This window comes from Cydia strobilella, chromosome 12, assembly GCF_947568885.1.
Source record: "Cydia strobilella chromosome 12, ilCydStro3.1, whole genome shotgun sequence".
Taxonomy (NCBI): Eukaryota; Metazoa; Arthropoda; class Insecta; order Lepidoptera; family Tortricidae; genus Cydia; species Cydia strobilella.
The window spans coordinates 2,886,156-2,906,173 of record NC_086052.1 but is presented as its reverse complement, the minus strand read 5'-3'; the positions used below and the strand labels follow the sequence as shown (position 1 = coordinate 2,906,173).

General features: G+C 35.8%; 1 protein-coding gene and 1 non-coding gene across 3 annotated transcripts in view; one reads left to right on the top strand and one right to left on the bottom strand.

Moving 5' to 3' along the window:
- Nucleotides 1-7,344: 7,344 nt before the first annotated feature.
- On the top strand, nt 7,345-7,416 carry Trnak-cuu (transfer RNA lysine (anticodon CUU)). The gene has a single exon. It is a non-coding gene; the product is annotated as a tRNA-Lys (tRNA).
- A 1,493-nt stretch (nt 7,417-8,909) lies between these two features.
- LOC134745941 (fibronectin type III domain-containing protein 5) overlaps nt 8,910-20,018 on the bottom strand; it is a 146,109-nt gene continuing 135,000 nt past the window's right edge. For both annotated transcript variants that reach the window (XM_063680082.1, XM_063680083.1), the window contains exons 8-9: nt 12,109-12,296; nt 8,910-10,795 (exon numbers count right to left, since the gene is read on the bottom strand). In XM_063680082.1, the coding sequence (XP_063536152.1) occupies nt 10,582-10,795; nt 12,109-12,296 (402 nt within the window). In that variant the 3' untranslated portion in view covers nt 8,910-10,581. The remainder of the gene's footprint in view (nt 10,796-12,108; nt 12,297-20,018) is intronic.

Sequence of the window (20,018 nt, the reverse complement as noted above, 5' to 3'; positions counted from 1 at the left end):
TAGCAGACGCCCTAACTGCCGGTTCCTTTCAGCTGGTGGTCTTGATGTTGTTGACTTTTCTAAAAGGGCGTCAACGAGGTGTACGAGCACTAGGCCAGGAAGACGGCTATCTTGAACTTAACTGCTATTAATATGTCTAGACGAAGCGTGGGAAGGCAGACTTCTAAGGTGGATCGATTTGGTTAGGTACTCATAGTTTCGTCTTCGGTTACCGCGATAGTTACTCATGAAATAAATCTATGTAAACGGATTATATCGCGTATATTGAAATTATAATACATCTCGACGTTTCGAACCCTTTACAACGTTCCCCTACAATTCAGGAAGGAGTTAAATCTTCTCGGGTCAGAGGTGTAGGGTTGGAACTGGCGTACTAGCTTTATCGCGTCTTTACTTGAAAAAGAGTTGTATTGTATAACTAGCCCTATGAACCGATTTTGCATGTAAAACCAGCCTTAAAGTTTATAGTTTATGATGGTTCATTATTTTTGTATGTGGGTGTTTTTGCATTTTGTAGTTTTTCCTCGGTCACCCGTTGACCACGAACGCTGTAAAGGGTTCGAAACGTCAGTATGTAATAAATTCAATATACGCGATATAATCCGTTTACATAGTTTTACTCATAGTTGTTACAGATCTTGTGGTCATAGTAACACCAATAAAATTCCCCTCATGGCCCGGCACCGGCAAGCAATGTTTATTATACAGTTTGTCCAGTCACACGGATATCTGAGAGGATTTCCTGTTATGTTGGTGGATTTCGATTGCTTTATCCGGAATATCAGGCTTTGTGTTTAACGAATTTGTCGCGTTAATTAAAATTATCTCTACAACTTATAGTTCATTATCGTCATTTATATATTTCGGATATATATATCGTACCTACGATATATATCCGAAAACAACATATTACGATGCGCTTATGAACGTCAAATAAAGCTACCGGCGATCTAAAAAGTTTTAACATTTTAATGACTTTTTTTGTACGGTTTGTAAAAAATGTACGGAGTGAGCTTAGCTAAGCTTAGTTTAGCTTAAAGGTTAATATTAAGTTTTGTAGGTACAAAACTTAAAATGTCTACTTGAATAATAAACTATTTTTATCTTAATCTAAGCTTAAACCTTAAACTTATTATAAAAGGGTTTTTTGAGTGAGCACTATTAAAGCTTGTTCAAGCCTCCCCGACGCTCAGTAATAATTGTCCTAATGCCAATATATATTTATTTATTATTTATTTATAAGATAAACGTCAGTAAACCTAGTGTAGTAGTAGTACATTAGACTCCTGACTAATAGAAAATACGCAATCATTTGTGACAAATCGTATAAAATGGGCATTAGGTCGATCGATGCTTGAATCACATTAGGCATAATTATTTTCAAAAACAACAACTAGATAACATAAATTTTCATGAAATATGTACCATTCTCAATCAAAAGTGTACTTATTGTCGGTCGTCAATAAGGCGCTATTTCCATATAGCTTCAATTTGAAATCAGCCTTATCGACAAGCGACAACGTGGTACCTTTTGGTTGAAAACGTCACATATGATTAGGTAGGTACCCTGTTCCCTTTGTTTTCTGTTAGAATAAGGAACAAGGAATTTATTTCGTTAAACCTACACGTGCTCGGATATTAACGATGCAAACTGTCTGTAACTGCGTTATATTTTTGTCAGGGTTGTTACTACTAAGGATTTAATAAATTATAATAAATAAATATAATATTAGACATACTTACACAGATTGACTAAGTCCCACAGTATGCTCAAGAAGGCTTGTGTTATGGGTACTCAGACAACGATATATATAATATACAAATTCATAAATACATAAAAAACACCCAAGACCCAGGAACAAATATCTGTGCTCATCACACAAATAAATGCCCTTACCGGGATTCGAACCCAGGATCATCGGCTTCACAGGCAGGGTCACTACCCACTAGGCCAGACCAGTCGTCAAGACTGTACCTATCGCTGTAAGTTCCCTTTTAAAGACTGTTTACAAAGTACAAAGACATGTGACAAAGTAAATAGTATGTTATTTAATATTAAGAAAGTTATATAAGTGCTGCCAGGTTATTTATTAATTTAATATGGAACGGTCACAATCCGATTTGTTGTTCGGAGAAATTTGTGGGCAAACTTAAATAATACACACATGCACCTATAACATTTTGTATATTTCTTTGGAAGCCAGTATTTATTACCTAATTTATTTGACATGCGAGGCAGCCCTACCCGCTTACCATGTGCTCATTAAAGAGCCATGAATATTGTTTTACGGGTAATAGCTGGAAAATACGCCGGGAATATGCGACAAGCCAAATCTGACTACTTAGGTACACCGATTTTCTCGGCAAGTTAAGAGCCCGTTATCGATTTTAGTCGCAGAAATGTAAAATTGATAGATTTAGTCACTGAAATTGTACACCTTTTGATGCGTTATAGAAATAACAAGTACTGGTTTCTATATATTAGCACGTCTTGGCGTTTTACAGATAATTTTTTTGAAAACAGACTCACTTAATTAGTAATGTTTTTTTTTCTGATTGACGTTAAACGCGCGTAAAGCACTGATTTTGTCGCTCTTATTTGTAAATTTCGTAAAGTTTGGACGGCTAAAAATTGTATTTTTTTATTACACATATCCTGTACTCGACCTTTTACAGACATTTATTTACATACAATAAAAAGGAAATTAGGAAGGAAAGGAAAAGGAAATTTAATGAAAGTGAAGGAAGCGAAAGAGGTATGTCAGGATCGTAGCAAGTGGAAATCCGTGGTCTCTGCCTACCCCTCCGGGAAATAGGCGTGATTATATGTATGTATTATTTACATACAAGATATATACAGTGGTACTACGTAAACGAAATTAATAACTAGCTCGCTAAATCTAAAATAGGCCCTTGAGGCATTGTACCAAGGATGCTGGCGGCATTTCCCCGCTGTATCGCAATGCTGATACGTTGTGCGAGAAAGCCGCCAGCTCTTCGGTCACCAGTTACGTCAACCAGACGCTTCGAAGACTACATTTTTATTATTATGACTTTGAAGTAGTGTGTAAATGAAAATTAGACGAAATCAATTTTCTACCGCTAGGCCACCAGCGCTTTAGATCAAAATCATAACAAATTGATAAATTAGAATTGAGCTCTAAGTTCTTGTAGCTAATATTTGCATTGCAAGATTTGCAAGTAACATTGTAAGATACACATACGCAAACAATTACAGTATCATTAATTACCCATTCATATGTATCATAAATAATAAATCACGAGTAATTCTAAAGCAATTTCAGTTTTACCGTTGTTCGGACTGTTTTATTAGTCTTTCCATATTTTATCGGTATTGATTATTTCGGTTACGATAGAAGGATTGTTGTTGGCAGTAAGATAAACGACCTGTTTTTTTTTTTGTTATGATTAAAAAGTTTTTATCAAATTTCATATTATTTCAGCGTATTAAAATGAGAGCGTACCTATCTACGATCGGTAGACAATTAAGAACACTGTGTTATTGTGATTAAGAATATACAGTAGCGTAAAAACTAATATAAGAATAGTCACATGAGTTTTTAGTTTTAGAATATAATTTGACATTTTATTTATAGAATTATACATCCCAATCTTAAGAATAAAGTTACTATTATGTGTAGAATTTATTAAAATTAAATTTCTCCCTTTAATATCTCACTAAATATTGATCCTAGCGAAAAAGTAAAACATTTTCGTTGTAGGCAATTTTATGTTAAGAGGCCGGTGTCGATTTTAGTCGCAAAAATGTAAAATTGATAGATTTAGTCGGTGAAATTGTACACCTTTTGTTACCTAATTGAAATAACAAGTACTGGTTTGTATAAGCGCATCTTCTTATCTTACCTTTTATCAGATCAATTTGTTGAAAACAGACTCACTAAATTGGTAATGTTTGCTTTTCTGATGGACGTTTAGGTAAACGCGCGTAAAGCACTGATTTTGTCGCTATTATTTGTAAATTTCGTAAAGTTTGGACGGCTAAACATGGTAATTTTGTATTACACATATCCTGTACTTGACGTTTATCAGACTACATTTTTATTATTATGACTTTGAAGTAGTGTAAATGAAAGTTAGACGAAATCAATTTTCTCCAGAAATTACTTCAAAACAAGTGACAATTTCTCTGAAAATCGACTTAATTTCAACGTAATTTTGATACTTAAACAATCTACAACATTTGTTGAAACTATTTTTATACATCAATTTGTATAATTTACCACCATACATTTTTGACGATTTTTTAAAAACTGCCCCTTCTTTTCATATATTACCGGTGACGCACGCTTGCGACCTCATTATAAAAAGGCAAGATGAGAAGACGTGCTAATAGAAACCAATACTTGTTATTTAGATATTACGTAACAAAACGTGTATAATTTCAACGACTAAATCTATCAATTTAAAAATTTTGCTCCAAAATCGACTACGGCCTCTTTGTTTATAAAAAAACATCGGACGCTAAAATAGGAGATACCTATCCACCATAGTGCCGCGGCAATCCGTGACGCCGCTGGTTTTTAGCGATACGTACGCCAACGACACAGAAAAAAAAAATGAAAACGTACTAAAAAAACATCACTGCTATGTTCCGCCTAATTTCATATGCTTGGTAACGCTGACGTCACCTACCTATCGCACCTTAGTGCGGATCGGATCTCGACATTACCTACCAACAACAACTGTCACAACAAGAAATAACAATTGCCTACCGCTAAGTTTATTTTTTTCTAAATAACAGTAAAATTCTTAATGATGCTATGAAAAGAACGGAGATAATTTGCGGAGCATAACTCTTCGTTTACTTTAATCCGCCAGTTTAAACTAAATTACGAGTTATGGCGGACGTTTGTTCTTTTACTTATTTTTTTATTGATCTTAACCCGTTTTATGCTGTATAATGCACAATTTGTCCAACTGATTATTAATAAATAGTAAGTAGTTTTTTCTGAAGAGTATGTCAATATTCGTAACAAAAAAAAACAGTTCCGAAACATATCTATACTGCCTGGATTTGCCTTTCTAAAAATACAACAGTTGTTGTATTTTATATTCATAATATGACTGCTACGCAATTGTCTTATGATTCTAGATATGATCAAAAGTTGATTTAAATATTTATTTGACAGATTGAAGTACTGGACTAGATAAAGATAGATTATGTCATAAGAGAAAGATAAATTTTCAATAAAACACGCCAAAAGAATTTCATACTTTATTGGATCGTGATAGTAAATAGACGTAAGGATGTAAATAATATTTTTACAGTATATTTAATAAATTTACATTACAATTATGAGCATTAATATAATTTATAGTGTTTTTTTATAGATATGTACAACTTCATTACCAAAACTAATTTAGCGATAGGTATAATCCTTGTAAAAGCTACACTAAAAAACAACGTGAAAATGGTGACTGATACTCATTACGTACTAAAATATTCTTCTCTCTTTCATTCCAAGTTTATCCATTAAAGAATAAGCGATCTACATATCATTTTATAAATAAGTCTAAGTATAAAGTTCATACTCAATATTCGAATAAGATTTTATTACAATAAACATGTCCACACCGACGCACTATCATGATCAAATTTGTTGACTCATATCGTAAAATGGTCCTACTTTGCTCCTTGGTGGGTAACTATGCTCCAATTAAAAAAAGGGTTTAACGTCTAATATATTCAAACATAATATTTCTATTTTATTATTTATATACTCAGATAAACGAATTTGTATATCTATTTTGAATTTCTACGTTAGTCATAAAATTAATCTCTCTTTTTTGGCGGGGCCTATTAATTTGGCTACTAACTTTGCACCCCTAAGTAAACTTTAGGTAGGAGCAAAACCAAACAATGTAACTTGTGCTCCTTATTCATAGCTTCGTTTTATATAAAACAACATTTTATAAAATTGATTTACCTACACATAAAATATGTTAAATAAGATGTTCTTCTTAATATTTAGTTCGTCTGAATATTTAATAAATATTCAAAATCTCCTTAAAGTGGAGCAAAGTAGGACCATTTTACGGTAATGAAGTTTAACCCTTTGACCGGCAAAGACGTCAACTGACGCGCAAATAATATTACTTAGTCTAATACTTACTTACTTGCTTACTGCTGTGGCGCGACGACCCGAAATGGATCTTGGCCTCCGACACCAAAGACCGCCATGCTACTCTGTCCAAAGCCGTTTTTGTCCAGTCGACGGCTGAGGTTCGCTGAGGTCTTTCTGCACTTCGTCTCTTCAGCGGCAGTCTAATACCGTTCCATAAATGGGCCCCTGACATACAAATTTAATGCTTAAGACACAAAAAGAAGATGAGAGTACATTTCAGTGTGGACGTACCTTACAGTTTTGTTTTTAATAAATGAATATAGAATAAAATAAAATTGGCACAAGACAATTCGAACCTACCTAAATGCCAACTGATTTATTTAGTAATTTTAAAACTACTGAAGTCAATTTTGACAGTTGGTGACATCGCTGAAATCGTGATATGACTAAAATTGCCACATGTCCAAGTTATGCTACCTAAGCTATCTTTGCACAGGATTGAACAGGACAAAGTGAGGATGTGACATATTTTTATAGAAAGACATTTAATATGATATTGCCACACTTTGTCATTGCAAATGCCATGCAGAGTTAGCTTGGTCCAACTCATGACTCGAACTAAAATTGTACGGTTTGCTGGTGATGTCATGTGAACACCATGCCATGCCATGTGTGTCGAATGAAAATTGTACGGTTTGCTGGTGATGTCGTGTGAACACCATGCCATGCCATGATGCATGTGTGTCGAATGAAAATTGTATGGTTTGCTGGTGATGTCGTGTGAACACCATGCTATGCCATGTGTATCGAATGAAAATTGTACGGTTTGCTGGTGATGTGTGAACACCATGCGATGACATGTGTGTCGAATGAAAATTGTACGGTTTGCTGATGATGTCGTCTGAACACCATGCCATGCCATGATGCATGTGTGTCGAATAAAAATTGTACGGTTTGCTGGTGATGTCGCTCACACGGTCGCCATGTCACAAGCTTTTAAGCCGTTTGTAAATGTGATTTAATATGTGTTCAAACCGCGAAAGTTTAAAATGTCATAAGCTGCCATTTAAACAAGTCAAATTGAGCAAACAAAATGTTATCGTTCAAGAAAATGTTCTTAATCAGGTTTATTACTATAGATAACAAGACTATTACTTAGAAACGCACAAAATATATAGAGGAAGCCTTTCAAAGATAGCATACAATACACCAGAGAATTTGGGACAGGTACCGCCGTGGCCGGGTGGTCTAGTGGTCAGGTCGTTAGCCGCTTAAGCTGAAGACGCGGGTTCGATTCCCGCCTCGGCCACCGGTGGACTTGGTCACTTTTTCTTTAGGTATGTTATCTATTTCAATTTATAATATAGAGAGGAGTACAATACTTGTATACTTTTCCCAAATTTAGACAAACTTATTCTCGCTGTTTTTAGTTTCTAGTAAATTCATGTCTCTATTCAGAAGGAATATAATAGTAATCTTAATAATCTGACAATGGATTTTAAGTTTTAATACAACGTCAGATCATGTTTATTAAGCAAATTTAAATAAATATATTTTTGAACCGCATTTTCATTATGACCTGATTTATTTAATAGGTCAAATCAGAGATCTGAATTATTCACCTACGTCTGTGACACACAATCTATCTATAATTGAGGGTAAATTCTATAATAGTCAAGTGGAGGGAATATTATAGTCTTAGCTTAGGTAATATTAAGGGGCCCATTACCAGTCCGCCGGTCAATATCAACCTCTCAGTTAGAACAAAAATTTGACATTTCCGAACAACTGACAGGCCGATATCGTCCCGCGGACTGGTAATGGGTGGGTCCCTATGGTTGGTGGAGAATGCTGAAAAAAGTGAGCCTTTGTTTAATTTAGAGTGAAATTTTTAGTTTATTAGACTTAGAATTAGGAGAAAGTCAAGTAACCACTACCAAACGTTTGATACTTTGAATTATTGAATTTCACAGATGTATGCAATGAAATCATCTTAGGGCGGCAATTTAAAGTTTTGTTATAGAACAAAACGAAACACTTCGAGCATCAAATTAGAACTGATATTACTTTCCTATTTCTAAGCTGTTTTTTTCCTCTGAAATGAAAAAGGATCACTTTTTTCAAATTTTCCTGGTATAGGTAAAACGTACATTGAATGGAAAATGGCTTATTTGTAAGGCTAGCATTGACATGTCTTGTCCCCTGGTCCCCTAACACCAGTACTTCGATCACATAATATCATTAAGATATTTAATTTAGGCGGTTAACACACTGACGCTCCGCTCCCGCACCAGAGGCACGGATCTGCATCCAGTATGAACACCGCTTTACAATATACTTGCTGAGATAAATTTCATTAATAGATAAATTCACTACTGTTAGCCATTATTAAAAGAATAGTTAATTGACATGGCGAATTCTTTTGAAAAATGTATATTATATTTATATTCTTTTAATTGTATAAAAATAATTATATAGACTGTCACTATTAGGAGTGAATCAAAAATTACAAATGTAATGTTAAATTTTTAAAAACATCTGCTACACCATTTTGTAACTTTCCTAATTTCCGTCATATCCCATTTTAGACCTATACCTTATCAAATGACATATTTAAAAATTATTTAGTAAAATAAATTAAAGTAAATTAACTCTAGTTTTCTAAAATAATGAATTATTTATTATCGTGTTTATAATGATGAAATACATAACATAATTTACAGAAATACAATAAATATTTGTCTAATTTAAACAGTGATTAAACTAAATCTAAACCTAAATGCCTGAGGCATTGTTCCCAGGACACTGGCCGCGTTCCCCCTCTGCACAGTGAGGCTGAGCTTCTGCGCAAAAAATGCGCCAGCTCGTAGGTCGCCAGACACCCAGACTAGTTTGGTAGAAATTTCTTTTACTAGTTTTCTGGTGTCTGACGACCAAGGACCGAAAGTTTCAATCGCAAGTGCCGCAAATATATAATTAGTTTTTAGAAATGCATATTTGCGGCACTTGGCAATTTGGGCGTCGTCTGCTGCCGACCATGGCTTCCTGGCAGAGCGCCGGACGTGAGACGGGGCCAGCGTGTCAACGCATGTTACATAGTTAGTTTTAGTTTAGTTTTTTTAGTTTTCTTAAATAATAAGTATTGAAATAAATAACAAATTTCATATTTAATTTTTACCATTCAAAACGGATCAATTATTTCTTATTTTAATTAAATAATTAATATAAAGTCATTTGATAAAATATTTTCCTACATCATCTTGATGTTAAAATATACTTATTGAAACTTGACCTTACAGTTCAAAACCAAAGGTCAGATCAGTTCTTATCCTAGGCTTTCCAGGGGCAAAACCACCTCGTTGTTTTCCTTACAATATTCAAAAAGTACTTACTTTCTAAAACACAGTCATGTGCAGATAATACATTTCTTTGGACCAAAGTTCAACCTTCAAATCATTTATATCCCTAAGTTTCTAATAAGACGTAATTTATTCTCATATTCCGTAAATACGATGCAAGCCAGATTTTAGTACAATGATTACTACATTTTTTACAGTGTTCTAAAAATTTTGGGCAAATTTTTTACGTGTTTCATTTTTTTTGGTCAGATATTGTAATAGATAGAGTTCCATATTATGTACAACATACGCGCCATTTCAACCTATGTCCTATTAGAAAATCTTCCTCTGAGTTACAAAAACTTATGGTACCTACCTAAAGTCAACTGAAAATTTCATACGTACATTATTTTGTCCCAAATTGGAATTTCGTATATATTCCGCCCAGAATGAGGATCTCTTCTAATTTACCAATTTTACCAAAATCTGACCAAAAATAAAATAATAGCCCATAAATAAATAAGACCTAAAGCTATTTACAAAGCGTAAAGTACAAACAACTTACACCAAAATTGCTTATAAATCGTTATATACTTACATGTTTTCACATGCAATTAAATTTAGAGTGGCACTGTTAGTTAATAGTAATAATATTTAATAGTAATTATTGTGCATTCCTTATCTAAAGTAGGGTATTTGACATATTTTACAAACAGGTCCCAGAGGGACTTGAAATTTTACTACAAAGAGGATAGTTGCGTCGAGGCGCAACATTGCAGCGCTGCTCTTAAACTACATTGACAATATTACAATTATTTTAAAATTCGAATTAGTATTTTACCCTATAATATTTAAAGTGAACATTAAAATTGTCGTTTTACTTATGATAAACACACATTGGATAGGTACAATAAATACAAGGTAAAAGGGGAAAATACCACAGGATATAAACTGGAAACACGCACCATGCTAAAGACTATGGTCCCACTAGACAATCCGTCTCGTCTAAAGGCAGCTATCACAAAACGAAACACAAGAAGTCCAGTGCAGAAGTCTCAAGGACTTTGTGCGGGGCTAGGCCAGGGTGGCCTCAGCTTTTCCAGCACGTATTTGAGCTGGAAACTGGTGTGGAAATGCTACAGATACTCATCTATCTGGTCGTAGTCTTCGTCGGGGGGTGAGGGTCCGGAGACGGAGAGGATGGGCAAGCCGAAGTGTTTGACAGTTTCTACGCTGCCTGTATCATCGGATTTTGCTTCTTCGCTAATGGTTTCTTCGCGGGGCGCCTTGGCTTTGCAAAGGCGTTCTGATGAGTCGCTCATTGATGTTAGAGGGATGTTGTCGGCGGATCTGCAATAACAAAATTTTATAAAGATGGAGTACCTATTTTCCTCTCGAACTAACTCATCCATCCTTTGATGATTTCTAGTCTTTTCAACAATGTTACTACATTCATATATCCCAAATAAAGTATTATTTGGGATAGAACTTGAAATACCTTTTCATACCCTGCCGTGGTATCAAGGGAGTAAAATATAAAGTTCTATAACAATATGTTTATAAATACACTCTTAAGGATGACTCACGTTAGACCGGGCCGTGACCGGGCCGGAGCTTCCGGCGCTTACTTTTCTATGACATGACAGGTGATCACGTGATGCTTTCCATAGAAAACGAAGCGCCGGAAGCTCCGGCCCGGTCACGGCCCGGTCTAACGTGAGTCATCCTTTAGGGTTACCAGCTTCCATGGGGTACGGTAACTGCTTACAATTGAGTGGACCGTATTCGGTTCCAATTGGCCCGTATAAAAATGACCGCTTATACTTTTAATCTAACTTTTTGTAACATTTCAATAAACTGCACTCAATTCTAGATAAAATATGAAACATAAATTAAAACAAACCATCGAGTTTTTCACTGCAAAAATAGATTTGAAAACGAGTTTCAATTTAAAATAATGACTATACTCATTTTATTACAGCAACGCGAATGAAAGAAAAAAAAATCAAATAATTGTAAATCGACTAGGGATTTATTTAATATTCAGTGCGTCATTTGTAAGATTTAATATGACTTTTACAATCTTTTACTTCTATAAGTGTGAAAGGTAGGTACTAAATAAATAAAAGTTTTAAGTAGTGTCATATTAATAAAGCTTTCACATTTTTCTGCCGCCAGAGTACAGCACTAGCGCCTATCGTAAACCATAGAGTAACTTATATACAGTTTTTGTTGTCACGAGTTTAGGTACAATTGGTTCAAGGACTATTCTGGTATATTATAGATTTAGTTGAGACGTTATTATCATTAAATATGAAAACAATAGAAAAATAGCAACTCATAATTAGATATAAATATTGCTCACCTACTTCCCTTCTCCACCTATTACACGCTGGCCACGACATTGGGCGACTGGCTTCGGCTAAGGCGACAATCATAGGTGGGACCGAAAGGTCCGATCGCTGTGTCTCGCTCGTGTTGTCGCCTTAGCCGAAGCCAGTCGCGCAATGTCGTGTGTCGTGGACAGCGCGTTAAACTCGCGGTACCAAGTGCTGGCGACTGATGTGCTAAATTAATGCCATCCCTTTCAATAGCGCTAGGTCTGAACAAGCATGAACGAGATAGCCATGACTTCAGTCACCAGTTGGTATAATCCTACTCACCTAGCCTTCCGACACAATTTGGACTGCGAGCCGTGTCTCCTCAAGAACTCGCTCGCGTCAAAGCCAGCGAAGCCCGCAGGCTCGGCCGACACGAAGATAGCCGAGTTGACCCGAGGCCGGCTGCAGCGCGCCAGCAGACGCTCCTCACACTCCAAGCTCTGCGTGTGAGTGTGCGACCAACGCATGTGCTGGAAAGAAAAAGGTATAGTGTAATTTTGGAAATAAATTCGGTCGTCAAATGTTTGTAGAGAAAGACAGCTTTGGAGACAGTAGGTGTAGCCAATACCAACCGGCCTTCTCAGTAAGGAAAGGATAAGAAAAGGTGGTCACAGTCACAATGAAAGGATCACTAACCCTGACTGATTTGAGAAATCAGATTACAAGTTTCAGTTAATCGATGACGTAGGTATTATTTTTTCTAATTTAAAATTCTATGAAAATTTTGCAGTGCAACAAATATTGCATTATGGACAAAGTGAAATAAAGCGTGCATTGTGAAAATCTCGTGTTGATGTGCATAAGTACTGAAGGTTTTTGAAGACCCGTCGGTAAGTAGATTTAAATTTTATTCCAGACAAATTTATTCATATAGTTTGTAGGGCACTGAACTTTTCTAGTATAAAGTTATTTTGTCTCGCTTATTCATTGTGTCGCGATTATTCATTAATACTCAATCTCATACTCATACTCATTTATTACATATTACACGTCAAAAATTTAATTACATCAGACAGATTACATTACTTTACATTATTTTATTTGAAAGTGTTACATATTTTACATTGTTTTGTTGTTGTATAAAGGATGATCATACTAAAACGGTCCGGGTCTAGGACGACCCTTTAGTTTCCTATAGACAGCCTCAAGTAATTACCGATCACCCGTCATAGAAAATTAAGTGTCTGGCGCCTCGGACCGGACCTGACGGTCTACCGCGGACCACTTTCAACGTGTTGCCTCCCTGTCACACTTACGTACGAATTTACAAGTGCGACAGAGAGGCAACACGTCGAGCTTGGTTCGTGGTAGGCCCTCTGCACCGTTATAGTGTTAGTCATCCTTCAAACAAGATTAAATATAGTTGGTCAAACCAAATAAGTAAATAAGAACAAAAAAACTATACGCATCCTTTTCTTTTGGGTGCTAGTACTAGTGTAAGACAAAGATAGTATGATTCTCTCTGTCAATATTTGAAATGAGTCCTTTGACAAACTATAGATATCATTGAAAATAATAAACCCCAAAATAATCAATGGTAGCCAAATAATAAAGCAGGTACCCTACCTGTTCTTGATAATTCTTGCCTGGAATTATATTGTGCAAAAAAAAAAAAAACCGGCCAAGTGCGAGTCGGACTCGCGCACCGAGGGTTCCGTACTTTTTAGTATTTGTTGTTATAGCGGCAACAGAAATACATCATCTGTGAAAATTTATCTATCACGGTTCTTGAGATACAGCCTGGTGACAGACAGACAGACGGACAGCGGAGTCTTAGTAATAGGGTCTCGTTTTTAACTTTTGGGTACGGAACCCTAACAATTAATTGGTAGTAGGAAATGTAAACCGGTTTTTAATTGTATAAAAAAAGAAAAACGATTAATAACCGGTTATTAAATTTCATACAAATGAAAACCGGTTTGCATTCCGTAATTGGTAGCATTTAACAAGCGACATAATACAAGTAAAAAGTTTCAAACTACCCGCGTACGCGCTGTATAACTGAGTTTTAAACTTGTTATTGTTTCGTTGCACACATGGCTCTACAACAAGGATAAAACGTAGTTTCAATGGCCAAACTGAGACTATTCCTGAAAATTACTGGCAAATAACTGGACGGTATGGTTTGGAATTCGGTTGCGCAATTCCCCTACCGAAAAAATGGGGTTACTTTGATAATTTTAAAATGGACTTATATTGACCGGGATATAGACCGTGATTACCTTTTGTATTATTGTGAATGCTTTAGTGTGAATGCGACCGTTGGTAACGTTGAAAGTGAACGCAGCCGACGCGCAAGAATGAGGGTAGACAGAGCGCTGTCTACACAACTTTGACACCCACCCGCTATCTTCAGTCACCCGTGAACATGATGCATGTAACTGCGTCGAAATATCGGGAGCTCACAAATAATACAAAAGGTAATCACGGTCTATATCCCGGTCAATATAAGTCTAGTGAAACTAACCGTGAATCATTCAAAACTCTAATTTTAAAATGGTCCCAAATACTTGCATTAAGCATTCTATTTTTACTCAAATTGTTCATGTAACTTGTTAGATAATTAATAACTTCAGTTACCTACCAAACCTATCAAAAATCCTGTGTTTTTTATTATGGCTCAAAAACTGAAAGGACCCCAAACATAGGGAAAAAGTCGTTCCAGTAAAATCTCACGAAATTTTAGTATGATGTAGATTTAAGTAAGTCCCATCGCTGTGAATAATAATGAGCAAAAATCGTGAGTTTAAAATTTATCTTTCCAATTCTGGATTCTGCAAGTATATTGTGTAATGTTTTATAATTTTACGTTTCTTATTAATTTATGCTTCTGATAATTCGTTAAAGATGACATCTTACATTGTAACAGAGCTGCAACGCTTTTTATACAATTATTATTACAAAAAATCCCTCATCAAATAAAACCCATAATAGAAAGAAGAAAATCCAACATTTTTCTATAAACATGACGGAAATCGTTTTGGGGCTTTCGTTGATTCCCGTGTCGCACAAGACAAGTGTCATACTCATGTCACGCGCACAATATTTCTGACAGCGACATATTGGAGCTACTCCAACCGCAAACATGAAAACATCCAAAAAAACACTTATGTGAAAGATAATAGAGCCTATTTTTGTGTAACGTGTCTACGCTCTCAATCTAATAGAACTGTCCTTGACAAGCACGCGATCCGCGAGTTTAGTTTATACTTATAAGGAAATAAAACTGAGCCATTCTGGTTTTGGCTTGTGCCGATTCTAATTTCACAATTTGTTGTTTTGATCTGGTTTTGACGCTTGACGATCGCTTTTGGAGCATTCCACGAAATTGTCTACCGTTGTCCCGTACGAACGCGAATTTGCAGGATTTGCAGGTATAAGTTTCCTTTTCTGTGGCAAATGGTCACAAATATGCACAGAAAAGTAATCGTCACGCCGAACAAAAACCGCAACACAGGGAATAAAATGCGTTTGTACGAGACAGCCTGTGGAATGAAATAAAACTATGAAAACGGATTATATCGCGTATATTGAATTTATAATACATCCCGACGTTTCGAACTCTTTACAGCGTTCGTGGTCAACGGGTGACTGAGGAAAAATTACAAAATGCAAAAATACCCACATACTAAAATAATGAACAATCATAGACTACAATCGACCGGCAACAAAACTTTTGTTGCCGGTCCCATATTGGGATACCCTCCTACAATTTAGGAGGGAATTAAATCTTCTCGGGTCCGTGGTGTAGGGTTGGAGCCGGCATAGTTTATTTTTATCGCGTATATATATATATCTTTACTTGAAAAATAATTATAGTGTATAACTAGCCTTATGAACCGATTTTGCATGTACAACCAGCCTTAAAGTTTGTAGTCTATGATTGTTCATTATTTTAGTATGTGGGTATTTTTGCATTTTGTAATTTTTCCTCAGTCACCCGTTGACCACGAACGCTGTAAAGAGTTCGAAACGTCGGGATGTATTATAAATTCAATATACGCGATATAATCCGTTTTCATAGTTTTATTTCATGAGTAACTATCGCGGTAACCGAAGACAATATTAGCCTGTGGAATGCTTCTTTTGCTAATTAGTCGCCACGCGCACACTGTAGTTGTGTCATTAAAGGAATTTCGCTCGCATTTAAAGCTTGTATAGGCTGCAACAAATGCCATGCGATTGATGCGAATTTAATAGATAATTGCCGGCTAGAAGCACGAATTCAATGGATCAGTCGAATGCCGATGTATTAAAAATCGTATACGCTTATCGATGAAGTTTGCAGAGGCCTATGTCAAGGCCATATCATATCATAACACTATCACAAGTTTTTGAATACCACTGAGTTTTTGAATTACAATCGGCCTCCCAGACATTTGCATACCCTACGGGAAGGAAGATTTAGAGAGACGGGGTTTGTGGTTAGAAATGTTTTCGGAACAAACAATAAATACTAACCGTTATTTATAAACTTTCTACTAACCTCAAAAAGCTGTAACTTGCATGTCCTTGTCTGGTCATAAATAATGTGTGTTTTAAGAGAAACTCTAAGTAATAGAAAGAAAAAGTTAACATAAAAACTGTATTTTTAACAAATAGTCATTTTGATTTTCAACCCATTTCCTTTTTCATGGCACAGTGGCTTTAATGTACCTACGCCACATGCGGTTAGGATCTTTATTTCACTATCCTGAAGCGTTGTGAGGGTTAATGTTAATGGCGACCATTGTATGGTTAATAACCCATGGCGGTACTCTGTCGAGATTGTTAGGGTTTACTCGACAGAAGTTATTCGTTTTAAAGGGCTTTTGAAGTACCCTAAGAATATGAAGCCCTGGTGGCCTAGCGGTAAGAGCGTGTGACTTTCAGTCCGGAGGTAGGGGGTTCAAACCATGGCTCGTACTAATGAGTTTTTCAGAACTTATATACGAAATATCATTTGATATTTACCAGTTGCTTTTCGGTGAAGAAAAACATCGTGAGGAAACCGGACTAATCCCAATAAGGCCTAGATTCCCCTCTGGGTTGGAACTGTTGGAAGGTCAGATGGCAGTCTTTCGTAAAAACTAGTGCCTACGTTAATTCTTGGGATTAGTTATTAAGCGGACCCCAGGCTCCCATGAGCCGTGGCAAAATGCCGGGATAACGCGAGGAAGAACAAGATAATAATATGAACGTCAATAAAATACTGCGGGTTCCTGAAATAAAATTTATATAAATAACCCACGGTTTAATCGCGAAACGGTTCACGTTTTATCCCAGAAGTCATCCTTTAAGGGGGTGAAAACGTGGCGTGGAAGTTTGTATAGGGAATCAATAAAAAAAGATTGGATAAAAAATAACTACCCAAATTACTAACTCCACGCAAACGAAGTTGCGGGCAAAAGCTAGTACTATTATAGTTTTCACGCGAACGTCAGTTACAAAGGGAAACTCAATACGTAATTGTAAATAACATCTACAAGTATTAAAAACGTGTGAGTCAACAGCAAATTCAATTTGATACAGTATTTTCTGCCTTTACGTAAATTCCTGCTGCACATAGTTTGGTATGAATATTTCATACAGGACTCACTGAAATGTTAAGCTACGAGTTATCCGACATGTGCTGGTAATTTTATTGTAATCAACCCGCATTGATCCCAGTACACCAGGAGCATATCGTAGCACAACAAAGTGATACAAATCAGTGTAAGATATTTTTGTAACTTTAGGTTGAATAGATATAGTAGACCAAATAACTTTCGCAGTTTACCCAATGAACCTAATTTCATGACTACTAAGAATAATAATGAATATGGTAATAGGATTTGGTCCTCATATGTGCCAAAAGATCTAAACAACTTTCCCAGCGATGTAATTGAGAATATAAATAAGAAACCTAGTAGCTGATAGATATAAATGTACAAAGACTCGGTAGCATGTAAAAATATTTAATTGTAATTCAATAATGTCATGGTCATTAACTGAGGCGTTAAAGTCCAAACTCAAGGTTTGCCAGCGAGCGATGGAGCGCAGTATACTAGGTGTTCGCAGAACTGATAGAATCAGAAACACGGAACTGCGCTCCAGAACTCGAGTTGTAGATGTAGGTGTCCAGACCGCTAAGCTTAAGTGGGACTGGGCTGGGCATGTCTGCCGCATGCACCCTGAAAGGTGGGCCAAAATGGTTACCGAGTGGGACCCACGGAACACCATAGATGGTGCTGGCCGGGGTGCAGGCAGGCCGAAAAGGAGATGGCGGGACGACTTAGACGCATTTTATCCAAATTGGCGGGACACTACAAACGACAGGGTCGAGTGGAGGAAACGAGGGGAGGCCTTTGCCCAGCAGTGGGACACTAAATTAGGCTAGTAAAAAAAAAAAAAATTCAATAATGTGAACAGGGGTTGCATCCCCATGTGCCTTAGTCCATAATATCTTAAAAATATTCGTATTCGTATTCGTATTCGTTTATTGCAGTCATGTACAATGAATTATGTCTAGGACTTATTACTATGGTACATGAACCCGGATAGGGTGAAGCAATTGACTACTTATATCTAACACATAATTTACAGTAAGAATAATCAAATCTTAATATTCATAATACGTCAAATAATTTACTTACATACATGATTAACCTAAAATTTATTCTAATGATTTAATGTCAATATTTTTGCTAAATAAATAAATTCTGATTCGTCATTATTTGAGTCAAAGTTAGGCAATCAAATTAAGTACTTTAAATAAGTCATACATTGGCGTCGTTTAGGAATTCGTTAACAGTATAATAGCATTTTTCAATTAGGAGTTTTTTAAGGTTATTTTTAAAGGCGGTGGGATTTATTTCGGACTTAAATCTTTCGGGAATTTTGTTGAAAATATCTATAAATCGGGAATGTGGACTATTTCTATGCATTTGTAAGCGTGATTTTGGCAGTGCTAGTCTGTTTTCATGGCGCGTTTTAATAGTGCGGTTTGGAGCGTCCTTTATTTGTCTGAAAAAATGTGTATGGCCTCTAACGAATATTGCTACCTCCAAGATATATATGGACGTTAATGTAAGTAATTTTTTTTGAATAAAAAGAGGTCTACAGCTTTCTCGAGGGCGGGCGTTTGCAAGAATGCGCAGACACTATATAAGATTAGTGCTAAGTAAATTTGTAATTTTGTTCTATATTACTAGGTTATTTTATTTTAAATTGTAATTTTAAATATATAATTATTGATTTTTAACTGTTATTTCTACTTTTAACTTTTTACACTTGTCTCATCTTATAGGTACTTAATTCTGTGTTTTATATGGGTGCTTGCCTGAAATAAAATCAATTTATTTTTATTTTTTATTTTATTTATATAAAAATAAACAGTTTTTATTTTATTGTATTTTAGGCACGCTCGCAGACGTACGAGTACGTGCTTAATAAAAAATAGTTTAGTAAGGCCAGTAAGGGTTAGCACATTGTTACTGGTGAATTGTTTACAATACATAACTTGGGACTACGGTGCCGTTAAGATAGAACGTTCTTATGGTAGACGTATGCGCGCTATGCGCCTCCCTACAGCGTGTAAAAAAAAAGGAAGAATTGGAAAAATTTGAAAGAAGTAATTTTTTTTAGAAGAAATAGATAAATTTGGAAGAAATGGAAAAATTTGCACGCTTCTGGTAAGCTTCGGTAGCTCAATTGGCTAAAAGCGATCGGACCCGTGGTCCGAATAGTCGCAAGTTCGAGTCTTGCCCGAAGCATTTAATATTTCCATTTTCCCTTTAATTTCAATACTTTTTTTAGATCTTAAGATTGTTGTGTCAGAAAAACTCCACAAAAAATGTAAGTAGCTTTCAATAAATTTGAACTATCTTGAAAATCGTACAAATTTAGGTTATTTCATTTATCCTTAGCGGCTTTCATATTATCACTGTGAAAAGGTACAAAATGGCACAAAAATATCAAATTCCTTTACTGTACCTATAGTGAACATAGAAAGGTACCGTTATTATTAGTAGACTAATAATACCTACTAATCTAAGCTTCCGCTTTACTCGTGGAAATTTAATGCCACTAACCACACCTGCAGTGATTATATACTAACGACGTATAATATCACGCTATGCTCACGTTATATCACGTTACCTGTCGATTAACGTCGTTATTTAACGTTAGAGACAGCGCTTCTAGCGATATAGAGCTAACATCATTTATCAAAA